This window comes from Heterocephalus glaber, unplaced genomic scaffold (assembly GCF_053883595.1).
Source record: "Heterocephalus glaber isolate CG9 unplaced genomic scaffold, H.glaber_assembly_v1.0 deba00001465, whole genome shotgun sequence".
Lineage (NCBI taxonomy): Eukaryota > Metazoa > Chordata > Mammalia > Rodentia > Bathyergidae > Heterocephalus > Heterocephalus glaber.
In genome coordinates this window covers 1,010,330-1,030,975 of record NW_028258312.1, presented here as the reverse complement: position 1 = coordinate 1,030,975, position 20,646 = coordinate 1,010,330, and the positions used below count along the sequence as shown (strand labels likewise).

At 54.7% G+C, this 20,646-nt stretch overlaps 1 protein-coding gene across 9 annotated transcripts in view; it reads left to right on the top strand.

Annotated features, from left to right (window-relative positions):
* Window positions 1-19,688, top strand: part of Cxxc5 (CXXC finger protein 5) — a 34,964-nt gene extending 15,276 nt beyond the window's left edge. For 8 of the 9 annotated variants that reach the window (XM_004841850.4, XM_021255912.2, XM_087180797.1 and 5 more), the window contains 2 exons: window positions 16,251-17,327; window positions 18,676-19,688. In XM_004841850.4, the coding sequence (XP_004841907.1) occupies window positions 16,410-17,327; window positions 18,676-18,720 (963 nt within the window). In that variant the 5' untranslated portion in view covers window positions 16,251-16,409 and the 3' untranslated portion in view covers window positions 18,721-19,688. Of the gene's footprint in view, window positions 1-13,883; window positions 14,017-16,250; window positions 17,328-18,675 lie in introns of all 9 variants that reach the window. The other variant, XM_087180799.1, reaches the window with a different exon arrangement.
* Window positions 19,689-20,646: the final 958 nt, after the last annotated feature.

The window sequence follows — 20,646 nt, the reverse complement described above, 5'->3', positions numbered from 1 at the left end:
ACGCGGCCTGTGTCTGTGTGGAGGGTTTGTCGGTACCGTGCAAGCTGGCCTGTGGGAAGGGCCGGGAAGGTAGGAGGAAGGGCTGGCCGGCTGTGCAGTGAGCTCTCCTTGTGGCCAGAAGAGGAGGTGCAGGCCTGGCAAGCTGGCTCTACTCCCCTCCTAAACTTGAGAACACATCTACCTGTGGGCCTGCAGATTAGAGGGCAAGGGGACTGCTCTGTATTTGGGACTGGGGAAACTGGGGTGAGGGGTTGGCTCAGAGTTTAAAAGGCAGATGGAGGCAGAACTGGGGCTACAGCCCAGGTCATCTGACACCCTTAGCCTGACCTGTGCTTGACACTTATGCTGGCAGATGGTGACAGTAAAAAAATAACAACACAGCTATCATTTGTTGAGCACCTACTGCATGCCAACTCTGCACCAATGGTTTCATGTACGCTGCCTCCAGAGCCCTGTCCAGTTGAGGTTGTCATTGGTGCATTCTGCCCAGGACATGGGTTCAGCAGGGTTTGAGCAACTTGTTGGCAGTCTATTCTAAGCTGGAGACTGCAGAGCAGGTAGAGAGGAACTCTCACTCCAGAGCCCAACAGGACCTTAATGTGGCCTGAGCCTGTGCCTGAGAAGAGCCCTCCATTGCATATGATGAATAATGGCCATAGTTGAGCTGACCCCTCCCCACCATGCCTGGCCCCACTGCTGTCTTGGGCATTCTGCTGTCTACCTGGAGGTACTCCTTGGGTGTGACCACCATAGGCAAAAGGGTGAGCCCCTTTAGCCATGGCTTCTGCAGGAGGATTGTCTCACTTGGGGGCGGGGGGGCACGGGATGCCCTGGGGTGCAGCTTGATGACCCTTGAAGTTTCAGAGATGTCTTTGTGGACAAGTTCTGGGAAACTGGATTTCTAGGCTGATGAGAGCCACCTAGGGGCCTGCTAAAGGTCACACACCTCCGCATACCCCACCTTCTTGAGGGTTCCTTTTCTATCTCTGGGGAGCTCTATAGACAGTAAATGAGAAAGTTCCCTTAAGTCAGTGCTTCTTCAGAACACAGAGGAGCCACAGTGACCCTCGGCCTCCCTGCTCCTCATCCTCTGGTCAGTTTGCCTTTTAGCCAAAGAGAGCCCTGAACTTCACCTGGCCCCGGGGGGCCACTCACTGAAGGTCCCCGAGTCAGGTTGGCTTTTGTAGAGGTTGGTCCCCACCTTGGATCGCTTCCCCTTTCTGGTCTCGGTTTCTTCATCTGTGAAATGGCTAACTGACTCTACCCTGGACATTCTCGGGGGCTGGGGTAAGTCCATTCCCCACAGACAGACCCCAGGTTCCCCTCTCAGTGGCACACAGATCCAGGGAGCAGGGTTAGGCTAACCTGCATTTCAGGCTCGCCTCCACTGTCCGAAACTTGGGTCACCTAGGCTGGTCACTGAACCACTCAGTCTGAGCCTCAGCCTGCTCATCTGTGAAATGGGAGAACCGTGGTGCCTCTTTGGGCTGCTGTAAGGATGAGACAAGATGGTGGTGGCAACAATCCTCCCCCTTCCCCCACGCTGTCCTCCCTGTTCCTGTCCCTCCAGCCTTGGTCTTAAGGATTATGGGAAGGAGACGGTGCCAGTCTGCTGGCTCAGCCAGCTTGGCCACTGACCTTCAGAGCACCCAGGCTGTCAAGGCCGCCTGACTGCCTGCTGGGTGCGGGTGGCGGGCAGTGGGGAGCGCAAGCCAGCTCCTCGCCTGCCGCTGCCTGTCCCTGCTCCCGCTCTCCTCTCTCTCTCTGCGCCTGTGTGTGAGCTAATTAATCTCAGCCCCTTTGGGAAATTAGAACACTGCAGCCGTGGCCTCCTCAGCCTTGCAGCACCTGTGCTGCTACTGGGCCATGCCAGGCCCTGCTGTGGTTTGGGGCCACCAGGGTGGGGGGCATGGGGGCAGCAGGATGAGCTAGATCTCTCTGACTCCCTACCTTCTGGCTAAGGGGCCTTAGGCTCTGAGCCCCATCCCTTCCCAGACAGCATCAAAAATGAGAAGCAAATACCCGCCCATAGTGAAGCCAAACCCCCAGTGGCCTCCCCGACCTGGTCCCGGGGCTGGTATGGTCACCCTTCACCCACATTCCACTTCTGTGTGGGTTCTCTTGCTTGCCCAGCTTGGGCTGGTAGAGGAAGATGTAATTATGGAATTTTGCTTGGGAAATTAATTTGAAAAAGTTAATTAATTGGTGGTTCTGGAGGTGGTGGGCTCCATGCCCGGCTGGTCTTGCGGACGTTAGTACTGACCCGTCGCCATAGATGTGGGGGTTCCTAGGCAGACTGCAGAGGGACGCCAGAGACCTGGATGAGCAGCCCTGAGATAGGTAGTTGGGCAGTGAGGAACAAAGGGCAGATCAGTCTCTGGGCCCAGAACGGGCACATGGGCGGAGCTTGTTGGCTGGACCTGCTGAGGATGAACTTGCGTCTTACAAAGTTCACTGATTCCCCTGTCCACTGATTCCAGTGGCTCAAGAGCTTCCAGCTAACATAGACCACTGAGTGTTTTTTCTGATTTTTCTGAACTCCCTTTCGCAAGGAAAACCACTAGACCCATTCCCAAAGTCTTTCGCAGAGGACAAGAGGATAGGGCACAGTGGGGCCCATGGAAAAGACTTGCTGGGTCCAGAAGCTGTGTCCTCCAGCAGGGTGGGGCAGGAGGTTCTGAGGCTTAGCTTTCTTCCCAAGGAATGAACACCCCAGCTGTTGGAACCCCACAGGCAGCCCACTCCCAAGTGAGTGTGCCAGGGTGTTTAAAATTGAACCCATTCCTTGAGGAGGAGACCACAGAATATAGCTTCTCCTGTCCAACCTGTCACCCCTGGCACCATTTGCCATCTCCTCCCCACATTGCCCATCACAGACATTTGTGGTTCCCCGTGTAGGAATGGAGGGCTTCCTCTACCACCCTATCCAGTTCTCAGCTAGGGTGAGGCAGGAGGCCCCGTGGCCAGGGGTTTCAGGGTACATAGGGAACGTCCTACTACCTCTGGGCCTCCTGCAAGGTCACTAGCCACAAGCTTCAACTGTGCCAATCCTAGTTTTACAGGATTGTGGGCAGTCTTTTGTCTAGACAGGGAGAAAAGGATCAGGGTTGGAGCTGGTTTTGGAAGAACACGCCTGTAATTCTAGCACTCAGGAGGCTGAGGCAGGAGTGTAGCCATGAATTGGAGGGCTTGCATAGTGAGTTCAAGACTGGCCTGAACTACATATTGTGAGACCATATCAAAAAAAGAAGGGCCAGGGGCCGGGGGCCAGGGATTTAGCTCAGTGGTGCTGCTGCCTGCCTTGCAAGCACAAGGTCCCGAGTTTGATCCCCAGTACCAAAAAAAAAGAAAAGAAAAGAAAAAGGGCCAGGGCAGGGGCAAAAGGTGGCCAGCCCTGGGACAGGTCTGGGATACTGGTTCCCCAAGAGGCCACCAAAATGAGAAACATAGACTCCTTAGATAGGCTAGGGTTGTGGACGGGTGGTAGAGCACTTGCCTAGCATATAGGAAGCCCTGCGTTCAGTCCCCAGCGTCATAAAAATAAAATAAGTCCAGGGCTGGGGCTATAGCTCAGTGGTGCTGCCGCCTGCCTTGCAAGCATAATGTCCCAAGTTCGATCTCCAGTACCAAAAAACCCCAAAAGTCCAGCAGATTTTTGGGCCTGGGTCCCCACCACCACCACAGCTATGTAGTCTTGGCAGGTCTCTAAGCTTCTCTTAGCCTCATTTTCTTGACCTCAGAAATGGGGGTAATCACATGCCATTCAGAAGGCTGTGGTGTGAGGTATAGGGAGGTGTAGCCACTTGAGTGTCTAGTCTCTCGTGCCAACCTGTTTCACTGTCTGATGGAGGCAGGCTCTGTAGGAGAACAGGGAGCTGCCTGGGACTGTGCTGCTGCAGGGGCCTAAGAGGCCACTGGGGCTTTAGAGAGGGAACCTGGTACATGTGTTTGGGACAAAGATGCTGAAAAGTGCCACAGGGAGTGGCAGTGTGTTTAAGACACCCAAGAGCAAGGAGCCACAAGCCCTGACTTAGGGTATCAGTCCATCCATCCTCCACCTACTCCAAGGTGTCTTGTTTTTTTTTTTTGGTACCAGGGATCAGATCGAACTCAGGACCTTGTGCTTGAGAGGCAGGCACGGTGGCACTGAGCTAAATTCCTGGCCCTCTAAGGTTTTCATTTTAAATCAACTTGTTTATTTTGAGTTTTTGAGACAGGGTCTTGCTATATAGTCCAGGCTGGCCTTGAACTCACTAGGTAGTTCCAGCTGGCCTGGAACTCAAAACAGTCTTCCTGCCTCAGCCTCCTGAGTGCTGAGAATTAATTATAGGCACAAGCTACCACTCCTAGCTCTCCAGGATTTTTTCATTCATTCCCTTGCCTCCAGGATTTCCAGAAGCCAAGTGGTGCTACAGTTGATTTTGTAGGCTTTACTTTCCATAGCTCTTCAGAATAAAAGTGACCGTCGTGGGCAGGGTGAACTGGGTACTTTACATTGCACATCAATCTAATGTGCTCCACAATTCTGGGTTTCTTCAAGGTCTGACCTCTAGCCTTGGATAAGTGGGCCACACTCACTCTCTGAGCACCCTGTGTGGGCTGGGTACTGGGATCAAAAGGAAGAAGCTTTCACCACCACCTCCCTGGTATTGCCCCCCACCCCAGCACATTAGCCCTAGCTGAGTATCCCTGAGGCTGAGAGCACCCTGGGGTCAGGTTTCTGGCATCTCCTCTCTGTATCCTAGTGCCCAGCATTGTGTCCTCTCTAGGTGGGCCATGGTGCTTCTGTGTTCCCATTTTACAGATGGGTCAATTAAGGTCCTGTGAGGACATTGCTTAGCCAAGTTCACACAGCCTGTGGAACAGCTAGGGACAGCTAGCCTGGCTCAGATGGGTGTGAGCCACTTGGTGCCCTCTAGGGGCCTTCTTTCAGACATCAGGACCACTGCCAGACTTCATGGGGTCCCTCGAATCCTGACCCACTTGGCTGGCAGTGTCCCTGATCTCTAGCCTTGAGCCTTGTACCCCGAAAGCTTGGGGGTAAAGATGTCTGGCATCAGGTTGAGGGTCAGAGGGCAGGTCTTAATCTCTCTGAGCCTATTTCTTATCTGTAAAACAGATCCAGAACCTGTCCCCAAAGTGCTGGGGGAAAGGGGTGGTTAGAAGGGGTAATACCTACGTTGTCCTTGGCTGGTGCCTGGACCTAGTAAAAGTAAGTGTTTTCCATCTTTATTGCTACTACAATGCTGTTATTTTGTTATCACTGCATTATTATTCATGCTCCCAGGGTCCAGCAGCTGCAGTGGCTGGGCCTGGACTCAGAGCTCTGGTCTGCAGAAGAGAAGTTGCAGTTTCTAATTAGTGCTCCAAGAAGAGGCTGTGGGGTTTTTACTTTTGCTTCAGGGTCCCACCTGCCCAAGGCTTCTCTGGCCCCTCTCATCCACTGGGCTGGGGCCACGGCCCCCTCCCCTGTCTCAGGTGTGGGGGAGCTGGTCCCAGGCAAAAGCCTCCCCAAATTTCCCCTGCCTCTCCCTCTGCCTCCCAGACCTCCGGGGCCATGAATCATTTATGAGGCAAAAATGAAACCAATTAAGGACAAACTTTGAAAGCCTCTAATTGCTGCGCCTGGTGGCACCGAGAAGTGAGGGGAGGCAGGCGGGCTCACTGGAATCTCCTTGGCCCAGGCCTTCCCAGGTCGCCTGCCTGCCACTCTCCGGGCGCCTCTGCCTCCCGGCTCCCCGCCGCCTAGAGGCGGCAGTGCCTGTGCGTCTGCTCCCCACCCGCCCTCGTCCCGGGCAGACTAATTAGGCCGGGCTCCCTCCCCACACCGCCCGCTGCCTGCTGCCCGCTCCAGGCCTGAGGTGATGGCGGCTGTTCCTGCCCTTCTGGGGCCTGTGCCCCACACGAGGCCAGGATGCTGTGTGTCTGGATTGGAGCCTGGGGTCCATACACACTCCTACAGAGAGGTACAGCTCTGGAGGGTGCTGGGGTACAAGGCTAGGACAGGTCCTTTCCAGTCTCAGGGACAGAGATGCTTATCTCAGGCAGAGAAGAGAGGGAGCCACCTCTCAGCTTTGCAAACACACAGTGACTTATGCAGAGTCTGTAGCCTCAGTTATCCCATTTGTAAACAACCAGGACCAGCCCATTTTCTCTTTGATTTGAATTTGGGGAGCTGGATGTTCTATACCGCTCACTCCCCTCTCATGGGAGCTGTTGAGGGTGTGGAGGTCAGAGGCTGGGCTGACAGAGCCTGCCTGGCTGCACAGGCCTTAGGGGCCAGTTACTAGCCTGCCAGCTGTGCTGGGGGCCAGGCAGTCCCTGGGCATTCAGGCACGTTGTTTGCTGAAACAGAATTTCCGTGCTTGTGTTTTTCCATAATTATATTAGCAGGTGGGATTTTTCCTGGGGGAAACGGTGTGAGGGGGAGTGCCATGGCTGTGTCCCCGCCTGCTCCAAGCGTGAGCTCACACTCTGCCCGCCCGCCAGCCTGCCGTAATGATTTTTTAATTATGCAGCCAGTGCTCGGAATTGCTAATCCACCTCCAGCCCAGCATCCCCTCCTGCAGCTTGCACCCTCGTCCCTTGCTGTCATCCCTAGAGTGGCGGTGCCTAGCCCTGTGCCCGTCACTGAGAGCCCAGGACATGACTATCACAGTGGGAGAAAGTATAGGTCAGGAAGGGCTGTGGGGCACCTGTCTTGGGTCTACAATCGACAGGACTCAGGGAGGGCTCTGGCTCTCTTTGTCCCCCACTCCACCTCAAGCCCTAGCGTGACTTTTGCACAGCTGTGACAGCTGTGCCTCAGGAAGGGGGTGGGGCAGTGATCTGTGTCCACCCCTGAGTGATGTGTCTGCACCATTTCAGGAACATTAGTCCATACCTCCCAGCCTTGTGTGACCCAAGGACACAGCACACAAGCACAATCTTTCTCACACCCACGCTCACAGTTTGATTCCCTTTACACATACTCATCCGTTACAGAGGCACAATGGCAAGCTCTGTGTTTCTCACACATGCACCACACCTGAGGGCTGGTCACCCTCTGAAGACCCTGCTGCTGCCTGGCTCCCTTGGCGGCCCCACCCCCACCCCGGTGCACTGAGGTCCCCCAGCTCCTGCCTGGTGGGGGGCTGCCTGTGGCTGGCCTGCCTGAGCTTCCATCGACCCTGGCCTGGGGGGTGTGTAGGGGGCGTCTGCAGCACAGTGGTGGCGGGTGGCTGCGGCTCCTCTCCAGGCGCCCAGCTGTGGCATCTGTCAAGGTCAGATAGCGACTCCGGAACCAGCCGGCTCGGCCCCACGGCCCCACTCGCCTCATTATTTTTGTGTTCCGGGGCTGCTGCGGCGACACCTCCCTCCCTCCCCCTCAGCCTCCCTCCTCTTGCCTGCCTCCCCCACGCCTCTGCAGGGAGGGCCTGCGTCTGGGGGGCTTTTGTTTTCCAGTTTTGTCCATGCTCAGGCCAGGCAGTCACACAGACACTGGCCAGAGCTGTTGGACCTTGAACGGCAGACAAGACCGGTGCCTCCCTCATGGCCTGGATGGGTTCTCAGCTAGTGGAACTGTGACTTGGTCTCAGGGGGACACAGTGAACTTGGGTGGAGCCCAACCCCCAGGGCAGCCCGGGTGCACCTGTTAGCAGCTTCCTGTTTCCATAGGGACCCTGGAAGCTGGCACCAGTTACTACCCATGTTGTCCTCAACCCAGTTAGGCCCCAGCTCACATACCTCCCAGAGCCCTTGACACAACTCACACTGTGCACACACTGGTGTTCTCGCGGCAAATACAGGGTGACACACTGTCCAGAAGAACCCAATACATCCACCCACCCTGTAAACAAACCACAGTACTTGTGCACAGCTCTGGGTGTCTGCATTCCTAAGTGTGGCTAGCACAGACCTTCTACCTTATACTTGGGCAAATGGTGGGCATCTCACAGCCAGACACCTCTACCTGCTCTGGTATATAAACCCTGTGTGTACAGCAGTGCTCCAGGCCATAGAGGGTGATATCTGAAACTCTGTACATGGACCAAGGCGAGCTCACAACCCACTAGACACAGGCACATACCTGGCATGCAGTTGCCTGACACACTTCCTGGTCGACACAAATATGTTTGTACATAGTGCTGCTCCTCATGACACCCAAGACTCCCAAATGTCCCATATTTCTTGAGCAATTGTATACCCAAGGAGCCTTTGTCCCTTGAAATGCTGGGAAGTGATCGAGAGGAAGCCTCTGCTTGCTGAGTGGGCAATGGTGGGAGGACAGATGCACTCGCCCCGCTCCCACCCCCGCCACATGTATCGCCCTGGTCTGGGTGGGTCACGATGAGCTTGGTGGCTGTCACCAGAGGCAGCAGTCTCAGGGGCATGACTGCTGGCTCCACAGTCTCTGATTAGGATGTGTAAATGGAGGAATGGGATGTGGGCAGACTGCAGCCTCCCTGGGTCTCTGGGGCTGCCCTGGCCATCTACTTCCTCCTCCAGCTGTGGACTGCTGTGACTGCCCCCAAGAGGGGGGGAGGTAGCTGGAGGCTCAGTGGTGGCTGAACCTCCACCCCCCAGGAAACTCAAAACTCCGGGCCAGCCGCGGGTGGCGGGTTGGGGCAGGCACAAAGAGGGCCTCTGTGCAGCCGGCTGGGCTACCCACAGGATTCTGGGGGAGGCGGCAGGAGCCGGTTTCCGTCCCGTTCTGCTTCCTGCGGAGGCTGCCGGAATGCCTGGAGCTCTGGCCCAGCTTGGCCTGTCCAGCCCACCCGCAGCCCCTTCCCGTCTTTTCCTGGGCCTTGGGGTACAGCTGCAGACTTCTCAGCAATGGTGCCCTAGTGTGGTTTACCCAGAGCCTAGTTCCACCCCAATGACCCATGGGAAACTCAGGGCTCTCCCTAGCTGAAAGCTGAACTAAGCCTCATCCACTGAAGTCCCTCCATGTGCCTTAGAGCCTTTGGCCCGTATCTTGAGATCCAGGCCCTGGAGTCATTAAGACCTGAGTTCCAATCCAGGCTCCACCACCTGCTGATCTTGTGATCTTAGGAAAGTGACATTACCTTCCTGAGCCTCAGTTCCCTCATCTGTAAAATGGGGATAATAAAGGGTTGTAGAGAGAATCCGGTGATAAAATGCATGTAAAATGCTTAGTACTGTGCTTGATAGAGAGTGATGCCATTATTAGGTCTGCTATTGTCATGTCTTCTGGGGAAATGAATGGGACGGCTGGATGCCCTTTGCCGCAGGAAGCTTTGTATCATCTGGGGTTCAGGCTCACCCCTGCTCAAAACCCTTCTCTTCATGTGTGCTTCCCTACCTGCAGACCATACCACTGCTGCTTCAGACTTTCTGAGAGTTGCAGAGTGGGTGGGGAGTTGCCATTTGAAATCTCTTTTTTTGTTTCTGATATCTGCCTCATGAGATCGTGAGTCCCTGCAGTTTGGGATGAGGAATAAGAACCACTCTTCATTTTACAGATTGGAAACTGAGGCTCAGTGAGGGAGAAGGACTTGGTTCAAGTCCACAGTCAGTGAGCGCAGGGCAGAGCCACAAACACAGACCCTAGGACTCCAGTTCCCAGCCACTCTTTGCTGGTTTTTGGGAGGTTTTTTGGTACCGGGGATCGAACTCGGGTCCTTGCGCTTTCACAGCAGGCAGCAAAATCACTGAGCTAAATCCCCGGCCCTTCCTAGCCACTCTTGTTGACATGTGCTGCCACCTCCACAGATGCCCTAGCCAGGAGCCCTGGAAGGATGGAGCCCTCTCGAATTCTTTCTCTCGCTTGTCCTATGGTGAGCCACCAGGAGGGGGAAGCCCTAAATAGTTAATGGGCTCTGAGCTCAGATAGGTGCCAGCCCAGACATCACCACTTTGGGAAACATTTAATCCAAGATCCTGGGGGATCCCAGAGGGCAGGACATTGTTTTCTCTACATCATAACTGCTTATCAAATTGCTTTCTGTAAGCCGAGCATGGTGGCACATGTAATTGTAATCTCAGCTAATTGGGAGGCTGAGGCAGGAAGATCATGAGCCTGAGCTATATAGTGAGACCCTGTCTCAAGAAACCAATTTAAGGCCAGGCATGGTGGCACACACCTGTAGTCCCAGCACTCGGGAGGCTGAGGCAAGAGGATTGTCATGAGTTCAAGGCCAGCCTAAATTACATAGTGAAACCCTGTCTCAAAAAAAAAAAAAAGAAAGAAAAACACAGAAAAGGACTGAGGAGGTAGCCCAGTGGCAGAGCACTTACCTAGCATGAATGCATGAGGCCCAGAGTTCAATCCCAAACACCACCAAAAAAAGGCCTGTTCTATATAGGGTACCAGAACTTCCCTTCAGACTAGGGGTTTTAGCAATATGTAGTATCTGGCATAGAGGACGGTTCCATAAACTGATCCTTGTGGTCCCGTGTGACATATGGGGAAAGGGACTCCAAGGCCATATCCCAAAGATCTTTTTGAGCCTTTGAGGGAAGAAGCTTGGCTGAGGGAGGTATCTACTGAGGAAGGACATGTCTATCAGAGGTTTCCTTGTCTTTCCTGGGAGCCTAGGTTGAGCAGACCCCTTCCCTGGGGCCTCAGTGAATGGGCTGACCTGCTGCTTTGGGGAGCTCTGTAGAGAGAACAGAGCCCATACACTCAGGTGTCTTTCTAGCCATCTAGCAGCATGTTTCAGGCCTAGGGGTGGTGCCTGCCCTGGGAGGAGGGGTACAGGAGGGTCAGGGAAGAATGAGTGCAGTCCCCCTTTCTGTCCATGGCAGCTGGTCACAAGGTGCTAGTCTCGAGCCCCTAGCATTCTCTCCCCGGGCCACCTGCTGTGTGTGTGCAGTGGTCAGTGTGCCAGTGTACATCTGTCCATCCGTAGCAGGGTTGTGCTCTGTGGTCTCTGGCTGGGGCAGCATTTTCCCTGCCTCCCAAGATCAGTGTCCTGATGTTCATCTCCGGGCTTGAGCAGGGCTTTTTCCTCTCTGGAAACTCCCCAGGCTGAATCATGGAAATCAGAGACAGAACACCCCCTTCCTCCCCACATTGCTCAGCTAAGTTCACCACCACCAGCCTGGATGGCATCCTCTCTGTTTCACCTTGGAGGTCAAGGAGACAAGCCCGCCAAGGTGGGTGGGAGAGGGCTGGGAGAGGGGTGGGAAGGGACTATCAGGAGCTGAGGGAGTGTGCGGAAACTGTTGCTTTAGGCCAGGGTCTGCAAAGCAAGCCCATCTGGACGATGGTGATGGTGGGCTCCTCCAGGCCAGTTCCTTGGGATCTTGAGACACAACCTCCTCCAGGAGGCCTCCCCTCCATTTGCTGACAGACAGGCCTGGAAGGCTGCTCTAGTCAGCAAGTAGAGGGATGGATGCCTTGGGCAAACCCTGCCCTTTGTAGTTGCACAGTTCTAAAACTTTACTCAAGCCGTGTGGGGTGACACACACTTGTAATCCCAGCACTCTGGGCAACTGAGGCAGGAGGATCATGAGTTTGAGGACAGCCTGGGCTTCAAAGCAAGTTCAAGGCCAGACTGGAACATACTGAGACCTGTCTCAAAAGAAATGAGATACAATAAACATTTACTCAAAATCATTGAATTATACCTTATAAAAAGGGTGAATTTTATAGCATGTAAGCTGCACCCCAATAAAACTTTTAAAAAATCCTGCCCTTGGCCTCAAGGCCCTACCCAATTGGGAGCCTGCCAAGCTCACAGCCACACCTTGCACCCATTTCTTAGTAACATTTCAGGCTGCACCCCCTTCTGTAACATCTCCCTGTTCTTAACTCCCAGCCTGGCAGCCCCTTCCCCTGGTAAGGTCCACGCCCATCCCAGTCATTCTTGTTCCAGCCCAGCTCCTGTGCACTCCTGATCTGTGTTCTCTCCTGGCCCCTCAGAACCACAGAGCATGGGGCTGCTGTTGGTAAGTGGGGATACACCCTTGGCCATGGCTATACACACAGCACCATCCCGTCCCCTGGGTAGAAAACCGGCCCAGTGCTGTCTGGCCTGTAGGGTTCAGGACAGAGTCCTGCAGGAAGTGAAGTGAGGCTGTTCTGGGGCTGAAGGTGGAGTGAGGATGCTGCCACCACTTCTGGTGACTTCATTGCCAGCTGGTATTATGATGTCACTGGCCCAACATTCCAGGTTCCTGTCTGCATCTGCAAGTCCCCCAGATGGGGGCACTCTCCTGGAGTGTGACAGCTCGTGCTTGACCTTGGAGAGATGACCGGCTTGGTAACAGTCCTGGGTTAAGGGAATAACAAGGTTACTGGGCCACCTTGCCCTGGGCCACTTTGTTAATTGCACAGGTAGAATGAGGTAGTCACAGAGCAGTATGCCTAATGCTTGGGCTCTGGGCTTAAGTTCTACCCTTACTGGCCACTTTGACCTTGGGCTGACAATTTGAACTTTTCAGTGAGCCTCAGTTTCCTCATCTGTGAAGTTAGGTAATAGGTTTCATGTCCTTGGGATGGTTTTATTTGTTCATTATTATTTGTTTATTTGCTATGTAGTAAAGACTGGCCTTGAACTTGCTGTGTACCTCAGAGTGGCCTTAAACTCTTGCCTCAGCCTCCCAAGTGTTGAAAATACAGGTTGTATGCTATCATGCAGGCCTTCAGTTCTATTTTAAGCATAAGAACACTGGGACAACTGGGTGCCCTGGCACATGCCTATATCAACCACTTGGGAAGCTGAAGCAGGAAGATCCCAAGTTCAGGGTCTACCTGGGCAGCTGAGGGGGACCCCATCTCAAAATTAAAAAAATTAAAAGGGCTGGGGGTGTAGCTCAGTGTTCCATGGATTCAGACCCCAATACTGAAGTCAGTCAGTCAAACCAACCTGGGACAGTAGATGCTCAGTAAATACCTGAGTAGTTAAAGGAACCTGAGTGTCAACCTTGGTACTGGGTGGAGGGGACGGATCTGTACGTGCCTGGGAGAGGAGCAGAGTCTGTGCCTTCTGGGGGTAGAGGAGGGGAGTGGTCCCCACTGCCAGGAGGGTAGGTCTCTGTGACTCTCCCTTTCTTTCCCCAAACCGAGTTTCAGCTCAGCCCCAAGAGGTATTAGGTCCCAGTGCCTGAGCCCTGAAGCCAAAACTCATTGCTTCCCATTCCTGCTTTCCATCCCCTGCCTAGGCCTTAGACTGGACATGGCAGGTCTCATCTGGTCCCCCCTCCAACCCTCCCCATGTGGCCATGTCCAACTGCTTTCTCTTGGCCCCTGTGCCCCTCGGTCTGGGACTCTGCCCCCAGGGCTCTTTCTATGTTTCTCTGACCCGAGAGTTCCTGAACCTTGGGTCCCTGGTTCTCTCTGAGCCCCATCATGCTGGTCTCTGGCCCCCTCTCCACCTTCTGTCCTCTAACCTTGACCTTTCACCCCTCCTCTTCAGGTTCCTTTTCCTCTGACCCAGCCCTCGAATTCTCTCACCATTCTCTGTCCTCACCACCTGTCTCTGTTCTTCTGCCCCCTTGTCCCCCTCTGCCCCTCAGCTCTCTATGACTTGTTCCCCCTCCCCCTGAGCTCTGTCCCTGCCCGTCAGCCCCTGGTCCCAGCTCCCGGCCGCCCGGCTCCTGCATGGACAAAGGGGTCCTTTGTGGGCTGACCGCGGCTGGCGGGGCGGCGGGGCGCTGGCTCCGCATTGCTGATGAAACGGAGCCCTTTGTTGTCCCTCCTCAGGCGCAGTATTTCTTTTTGGGGGCTGGATGCGTTCCTGGCAGGGCCGATGATGGATGCGCCCGCCGCCGCCCGCCAGCTTTCCCTCCCGTTCATTCCCGCTCCGCTTCAACGCAGCCCCAGCTCCTCCCCTGCTGCCTGGGCACTGCCAGGCCCTTCCTGGCCTGGGAGGGGTTGCTGTGTGTCCTGTAGCCTAGGAGAAGGTCACCTCTGTGTCCTCCCCTTCTGTGAATAGGGCAGATGGAGCCTGTGCTCCAAGGTCCACTGGGACCAAGGCATCAGCTTTCCCAAGATCTGATCTGAAGAAGATGAGCCAGGTACGGGACAGATTTGGAACGAGCTTGAGGACCAGGCCATGAGGACTACATGTGAGTTTGAGGACAGTTACCTCTGAGGCTGACAAACCACAGTGTTCTGACTGCAGCACCTGTTCAGTGACATGTCACATCTTTGGTCCCAAGCTCAGTACGTCCCAGGACCTGGGGGCTGCAGGTAGATGGTCCCTGAGGAAGGATAGAAAAGTAGATCAGAGAAATTCCAAGAAGGGACAGAGATGGACAGAACTTGAGGTTTGTTCCCCACCAAGAGAGACTCACGATGGAGACACAAGCAGAGGCTCAGCCAGAGCGCCAGCCCTGCACCAACACAGGCCAGGCCGACTGTTGGAGGGAGCTGACTTCTAATTGACCTGCCCTCCCCACATGCAGAGCCAGATCCTGGAGCTGTGAGGAGGGAGGGAGCAGCAGAGCAAGAGCAGCGTTAATGCAGCTATCGATTTCTGCCACCAGCCAGCAGGCCACAGAGGTGGGGGTTGCACATAGGGGCTGGGGAACAGACTGCTCCTCTCCCCATCTCTCCACTGGGCAGTCCGCTGCCTTTTCCCCTTCCCTGGATCTGGGGCTGCCGGATCAGGGTCCAGGGCACAGTAGTTGAGCTTGGAGGAGCAGGAGTTGGAACCGGGACCTTAGTGGTTTCTCACCCTGATCTCACGAGCCCTGGTCCCCCACACCTAGCCAGAGTCACTCATGCCTGGAGGGGTTACACCAGTCTCTGAAGAGGGCTGATGATGTGGTCTGGGCTTGGCCTTTGGAGGTTACACAACACAGTGACACTTCTGCCACGTGATCTCCTTCCACTTACTGTGTCTCTGACCCCCAGCCCAGCCTGGATGCTACCAGGCCTTCCTGGGTCAATCCTGGTGCCTCTGCCAGCTTGCCCAGCCCTTCCTCACCCAACTGCTTTCACTAGGGAGCCCAGGGTGAGCTGGTGCCCACTGTGGAGGGCCAGGGAGGGTCTGGCTGTGTATACCTGCCAGTCAATTCACCCTGGAGCTTTTTCCTTGGCCACACGGCCCCTTCCCTCTTTGGGGCCACTCCTTGGCAGTCTTGGAGCAGGAGACTGTAAATGAAGAGGGCTGGACTAAAAGATCTGATGAGACTGGCTGAGCAGCTAGGGCAGCCAGACTGGGGAATGATGGGGTTGTCTCGAGACAAAGATCCAATACGTTCCCTCCCACAAGCTCAGGGCGGGATAGGGTTCACCAGATGTGTGCCTCCCCCTTGAGCCACCAGCTGTTGAGGGACTGTGCCCTGCCTTCCCAGCCCTCTCCTGGGGGCTGCTGGGTTACAGCAGGCAGGCAGGGAAGGGATGCTAGACAGCCAAGACCAATGAGGAAACTGCCAGCAGCTCCAGTCCAGTGCCTTCACCTTGGGGCTTGAGTGCAGTAGGCTCTGTCCCAGCAAGGAGCACCTTGAGGGTCACATCCACTCTTGGTCGCAGCCTGTCCCAGCCCAAGACCCTCTCCTGCCTGCAATCTACTGCAGCTCTCTGGTTCCCTCTGGGACCTCAGCAGGCCCCATGCTGCAGGCCTTGTGAGGCCTCTGCCCTATCCTCATCTGGGAGCTGTCAGAGGCCCAGGTCGAGACAAGAATGGGGTCTGAGATGATGGTGTGTGAGATTTGGGAGCTGAGAGGAACTGTCTACTGGTGTGCACCTCCTGGCCTCACCCCCTCACAGGCGAAGGCTTATCCTCTGGGCTAGTGCCCCTTGCCCCGTAGCAGGAAGGGAGATGGCTCCTCAAGGTTTTGTATTGTATTGACAGACCCTGAGTTGAACAAAGCATTCAGATGCCTTCACTCATAGGACTTGTCAGAGGCTTGAAATAACTGATATGTATTAGAAATTTTTTCTTTCTTTTTTTTTGGTACCAGGGATCGAACTCAGGACCTTGTAGTTGCAAGGCAGGCATGGCACTACTGAGCTAAATCCCTGGTCCTGGAAATTTCTAAATGAGATCCAGGAGCAGCTTCCCAGGCTTTTTGGGCTATACCTTCCAGCACTCCTTTCCTGTTTCTCTCATCTATGAAATGGAGGACTACCAACCACTTCTTTATAGGATTCTTCTAAGTCTTAACTGAGATAGTACAAATTAAAAATTCTCATCTGAAAAAAAAAATTTATTTCCCATCTAAGGTAGGCTTGGTACTTAATGCCTCATCCGCTTTGTGGTTTGTTACCATGGCAGTACAGGTGATGATGGTGGCAGTGTTGGAGGAGGAAGGATTTACTGCTCCCCTGACCCTGTACTCTCTTGTCCCAACAGAGTAAAGACACTTCCACGTGGACATCGACCATGTGCCTGCCCTGAGCAGCGAGGGCCACCAGGCATCTCTGTTGTGGGCAGCAGGGCCAGGCGCTCGTCTGTGAATCCCTGGCAGTTGGCAGGCTTTCTCAGCAGCGGGACCTGGGCCTCAGCCCCACCATGTCGAGCCTCGGTGGTGGCTCCCAGGATGCCGGCAGCAGTAGCAGGAGCAGCACCACCACCACCACCACCAACGGCAGCAGTGGCCCAAAGGCAGGAGCAACAGACAAGAGTACAGCAGTGGTGGCCACTACGCCAGCCTTGGTGGCGGATGACGCGCCACCCCCTGAGCGTCGGAACAAGAGTGGCATCATCAGCGAACCCCTCAACAAGAGCCTGCGTCGCTCCCGTCCACTCTCCCACTACTCTTCCTTTGGTGGCAGTGGTGGTAGTGGTGGTGGCAGCATGATGGGCGGAGAGTCTGCTGACAAGGCCGCTGCAGCTGCGGCCGCCCTATTGGCCAATGGTCACGACCTCGAGGCGGCCATGGCAGTGGACAAAAGCAACCCTACCTCAAAGCACAAAAGTGGTGCTGTGGCCAGCCTACTGAGCAAGGCAGAGCGGGCCACAGAGCTGGCAGCCGAGGGACAGCTGACACTGCAGCAGTTTGCGCAGTCCACGGAGATGCTGAAGCGCGTGGTGCAGGAGCACCTCCCACTCATGAGTGAGGCAGGTGCAGGCCTGCCTGACATGGAGGCTGTGGCGGGCACTGAAGCCCTCAATGGCCAGTCCGATTTCCCCTACCTGGGCGCTTTCCCCATCAACCCAGGCCTCTTCATCATGACCCCAGCAGGCGTGTTCCTGGCTGAGAGTGCGCTGCACATGGCTGGCCTGGCCGAGTACCCCATGCAGGGAGAGCTGGCCTCTGCCATCAGCTCGGGCAAGAAGAAGCGGAAACGCTGTGGCATGTGTGCGCCCTGTCGGCGGCGCATCAACTGTGAGCAGTGCAGCAGTTGTAGGAACCGAAAGACTGGCCATCAGATTTGCAAATTCAGAAAATGTGAGGAACTCAAAAAGAAGCCTTCCACTGCTCTGGAGGTAACAGCACCTTAGAGGGAGGTGTGTGGGCTCTTGCGTCTGTCTGGCAGTCCAAACCCACCCCACAGCCCCAGAGCCCACCCTTCCTGCCTGGGTGTCTAGGGGCACACCCAGTCATGGGATCTGGGGCTCTGGCTTCTAGACACCAGTTCACTGCCCTAAAAGTCAAAGCCAAATCCTGAGATCCCAATAGGCCATAGTTTGCAAGGGCCTAGCATTGGGATCTGGGTGCCCCTCCTGGGGTCTGGGTCAGGTATTGAAATTCCCATCTAGGGCCTAAGTTTCTGACTCTCAGACATGCCCTAAAGCATCCAGTCCATGACCTAAAATTCTGAAACTATCCCCTGGCCCATTTGAGAAGTTCTGTCCTACAGACCCTATGGCCTTGAGGATAAGCCCTTCACTTGCCCCTTGAGCCCTGCCTTTCCCTAAGGCCACCCAAGGGTATTGATGCTCTAGGGCTGAATGCTCTACTTAGAGGCCTGAAAGAACCCTGACTCTGTGCACCTAGTTCGCATATCTTGGGGCCTAGATTAGGAATGACCATAAGTCTGGGGAATAGGCAAGGACCTGTCCACCATGAGTTTGACTTAGAGAAGGCATAGAGCTTCCCGTGCTGCTTTCTGTCCGCCCTTATGGCAGGGCCTGTCCCTGTGCACTGGACATGGTGACTTAGCTGGAATGCCAGGCCTGGTTACAAAGCATCTTTTCAACTTGATGTCCCTGCCCTTCTGCCAGAGAGCTTGACGCAAATGTCCAGAACGGCTGGAAAACAACAGTGGCTCAGCTGTGGCCTGCTGGCCACCCCCTTCCCAAGCCCCAGACCTCATGTGTTTATTTGCCTATGTGCGAACAAAGGCACCCCCTTTCCTCCACTGTAGACACACATGCACATACCTGCCCAGTATGCATACTGCCGTTATAGCTACAGCTGCTCGTTAAACACCAGACGTCCCTCCTCTTCTGAAGCTGCTCCACGAGCACTGCGAAGCCTAGTGCAGCATGAGCCACATGTCCGTGTACATAGCCAGTCCACATGTTCACTTGACAGAAACAGACAGCCACCTGGTGTTGGTGCCTTTGGGCCAGGGGAAGGGGTCTGCCTCTCTGGAAGGAGGGTTCCTAGGCACAGTGGCTCAGGAGGCCTCGGGGTGCTCAGGGACCTCCAGCAGGTCACAGCTTCTCCTCTGGCCTGTCCGGGCCAGGATAGCAGGAACTCTGCGGGGTGGCTGCCTTTATCCATGCCCATCCTACCGCCATGAGGCCATCCACGGGGAACGTCTTTGCACCAGGCCTACTGGGGCCCTGACTGAACTCTTTCCTTGTTTTTGTCTCCCGCCCCCGCCAGAAGGTGATGCTTCCGACGGGAGCCGCCTTCCGGTGGTTTCAGTGACGGCGGCGGGAACCCAAAGCTGCCCTCTCCGTGCAATGTCACTGCTCGCGTGGTCTCCGGCAAGGGATTCGGGCGAAGACAAATGGATGCACCCATCTTTAGAACCAAAAATATTCTCTCAGATTTCATTCCTGTTTTTATATATATATTTTTTGTTGTCGTTTTAACATCTCCACATCCCTAGTATAAAAAGAAAGAAAATGTAACTGCTTTTTTGGAAGAACAACAACAAAAAAGAGGTAAAGACGAATCTATAAAGTACTGAGACTTCCTGGGCAAAGAATGGACAATCAGTCTCCTTCCTGTGTCGATGTCAATGTTGTCTGTGCAGGAGATGCTGTTTTTGTGTAGAGAATGTAAATTTTCTGTAACCTTTTGAAATCTAGTTACTAATAAGCACTACTGTAATTTAGCACAGTTTAACTCCACCCTCATTTAAACTTCCTTTGATTCTTTCCGACCATGAAAATAGTGCATAGTTTGCCTGGAGAATCCACTCACATTTATAAAGAGAATGTTGATGGCGCCGTGTAGAAGCCCCTCTGTACCCATCCTCGAGCTGGCAGGAGCTTGTTGGAGGGAGGGAGCAACCCCATCCCCAGGCCCAGGCCAGCCATGGTGCTTCCACCGTGCCCTGACTGGGATCCCCCACTCCAACAGTGATGTTTTGGAAAAATGAAAGTTCTATTCGTTTATCCACTGAGATCTGGTGAGCCTGTGTCTCGATATTTCCGATCCTGGCTACTTCCCTTAGAGAAAATAAGTCCTTTTTTGGGGCCTTGCTAATGGCAGCAGAAGAAAGGGCTTTGCGTGATCCCCTGCCGGTGGGGGTGGGTGCCCAAGGGGCCCCCTGTGGCCCCAGGGCCCCCTGCCCATGACCAGCTTCCTGCTGATGAACATGCTGTTTGTATTGTTTTAGGAAACCAGGCTGTTTTGTGAATAAAACGAATGCATGTTTGTGTCACGAAGCACCACTGGCTTGCTCTCCAGTTTTGGGGGGCTGGCTTGGGGGCTGTTGCTGGGTAGGGGTTGTGTGGCAAAGAAGGACAAACCAAGGGCACTTAGAGTGGAGTTATCTTGAGAAGACAGCTTTCTAGATCCAGTAGCGGGGAGAGCAGGAGGATGGAAATGGTCATCATTCAGAGGGGGTTGGCACCACCCCAGCTACCTGCTTGGACCCCACTCCTTAACACCTGGACCTTTGGGATCTTCATTCACCCTGGCCATCTTCTCTGTACCCTTAGATGCATCAGGCCAGATCAGTGGCAAGTGCCCTGCAGGCTTGAGGGTACAGCCCTGGGCTACCTGCTTTTTCCTCGAATGGCAGGATCCAGTACTGCCCCAGCCAAGGACATGATTCCCCTGGGAGAGTTTTGGCCCAGGCTCCAAGGGTGTGCCTAGTGCATACACTCAGAGACTCCACCCTCCATTTCTCTTGAGGCCTGAGGGTTCCTAGACTGAGTTCTGGGGGTGTCCCTGGTTTTGATTGCTCCTTCCATCCCAAAGGTTTGTTGATACAAGCTGTATAGGACCTCAAAGGCTGGGTGTCTAGGGAAGACACCGCACAGCCACATGGGTGAGGCCGGGGCAGACTGAACAGGAAGAAGTGGCAGTTGCCTGCCCTTTCTTACACATCACAGGCCAGGATGAAGGATGAGCCCCATCTATCTAGTACTGGAGCCTTCCCCCAGCTGCTTTGCCCTGGTGGAGATGAGGCTAGACTTAAAGAAGGACTTCCTGACAATGCTGGAGCCTGACTCAGGTGGGTAAGCAATTTCAGAACAAAGGAAGGAGCAACCTCTAAAGCAGAGTGGGTGGTGAGGTGGGGGAGATGGGCTGTCTCTGCCATTGTTTCTGGAAGGAGAAGGGGGGCTGCTGACCCACAGCCCTTTCCCGGGTGTCACAGGCTCCCTTGGAGCACCAGGG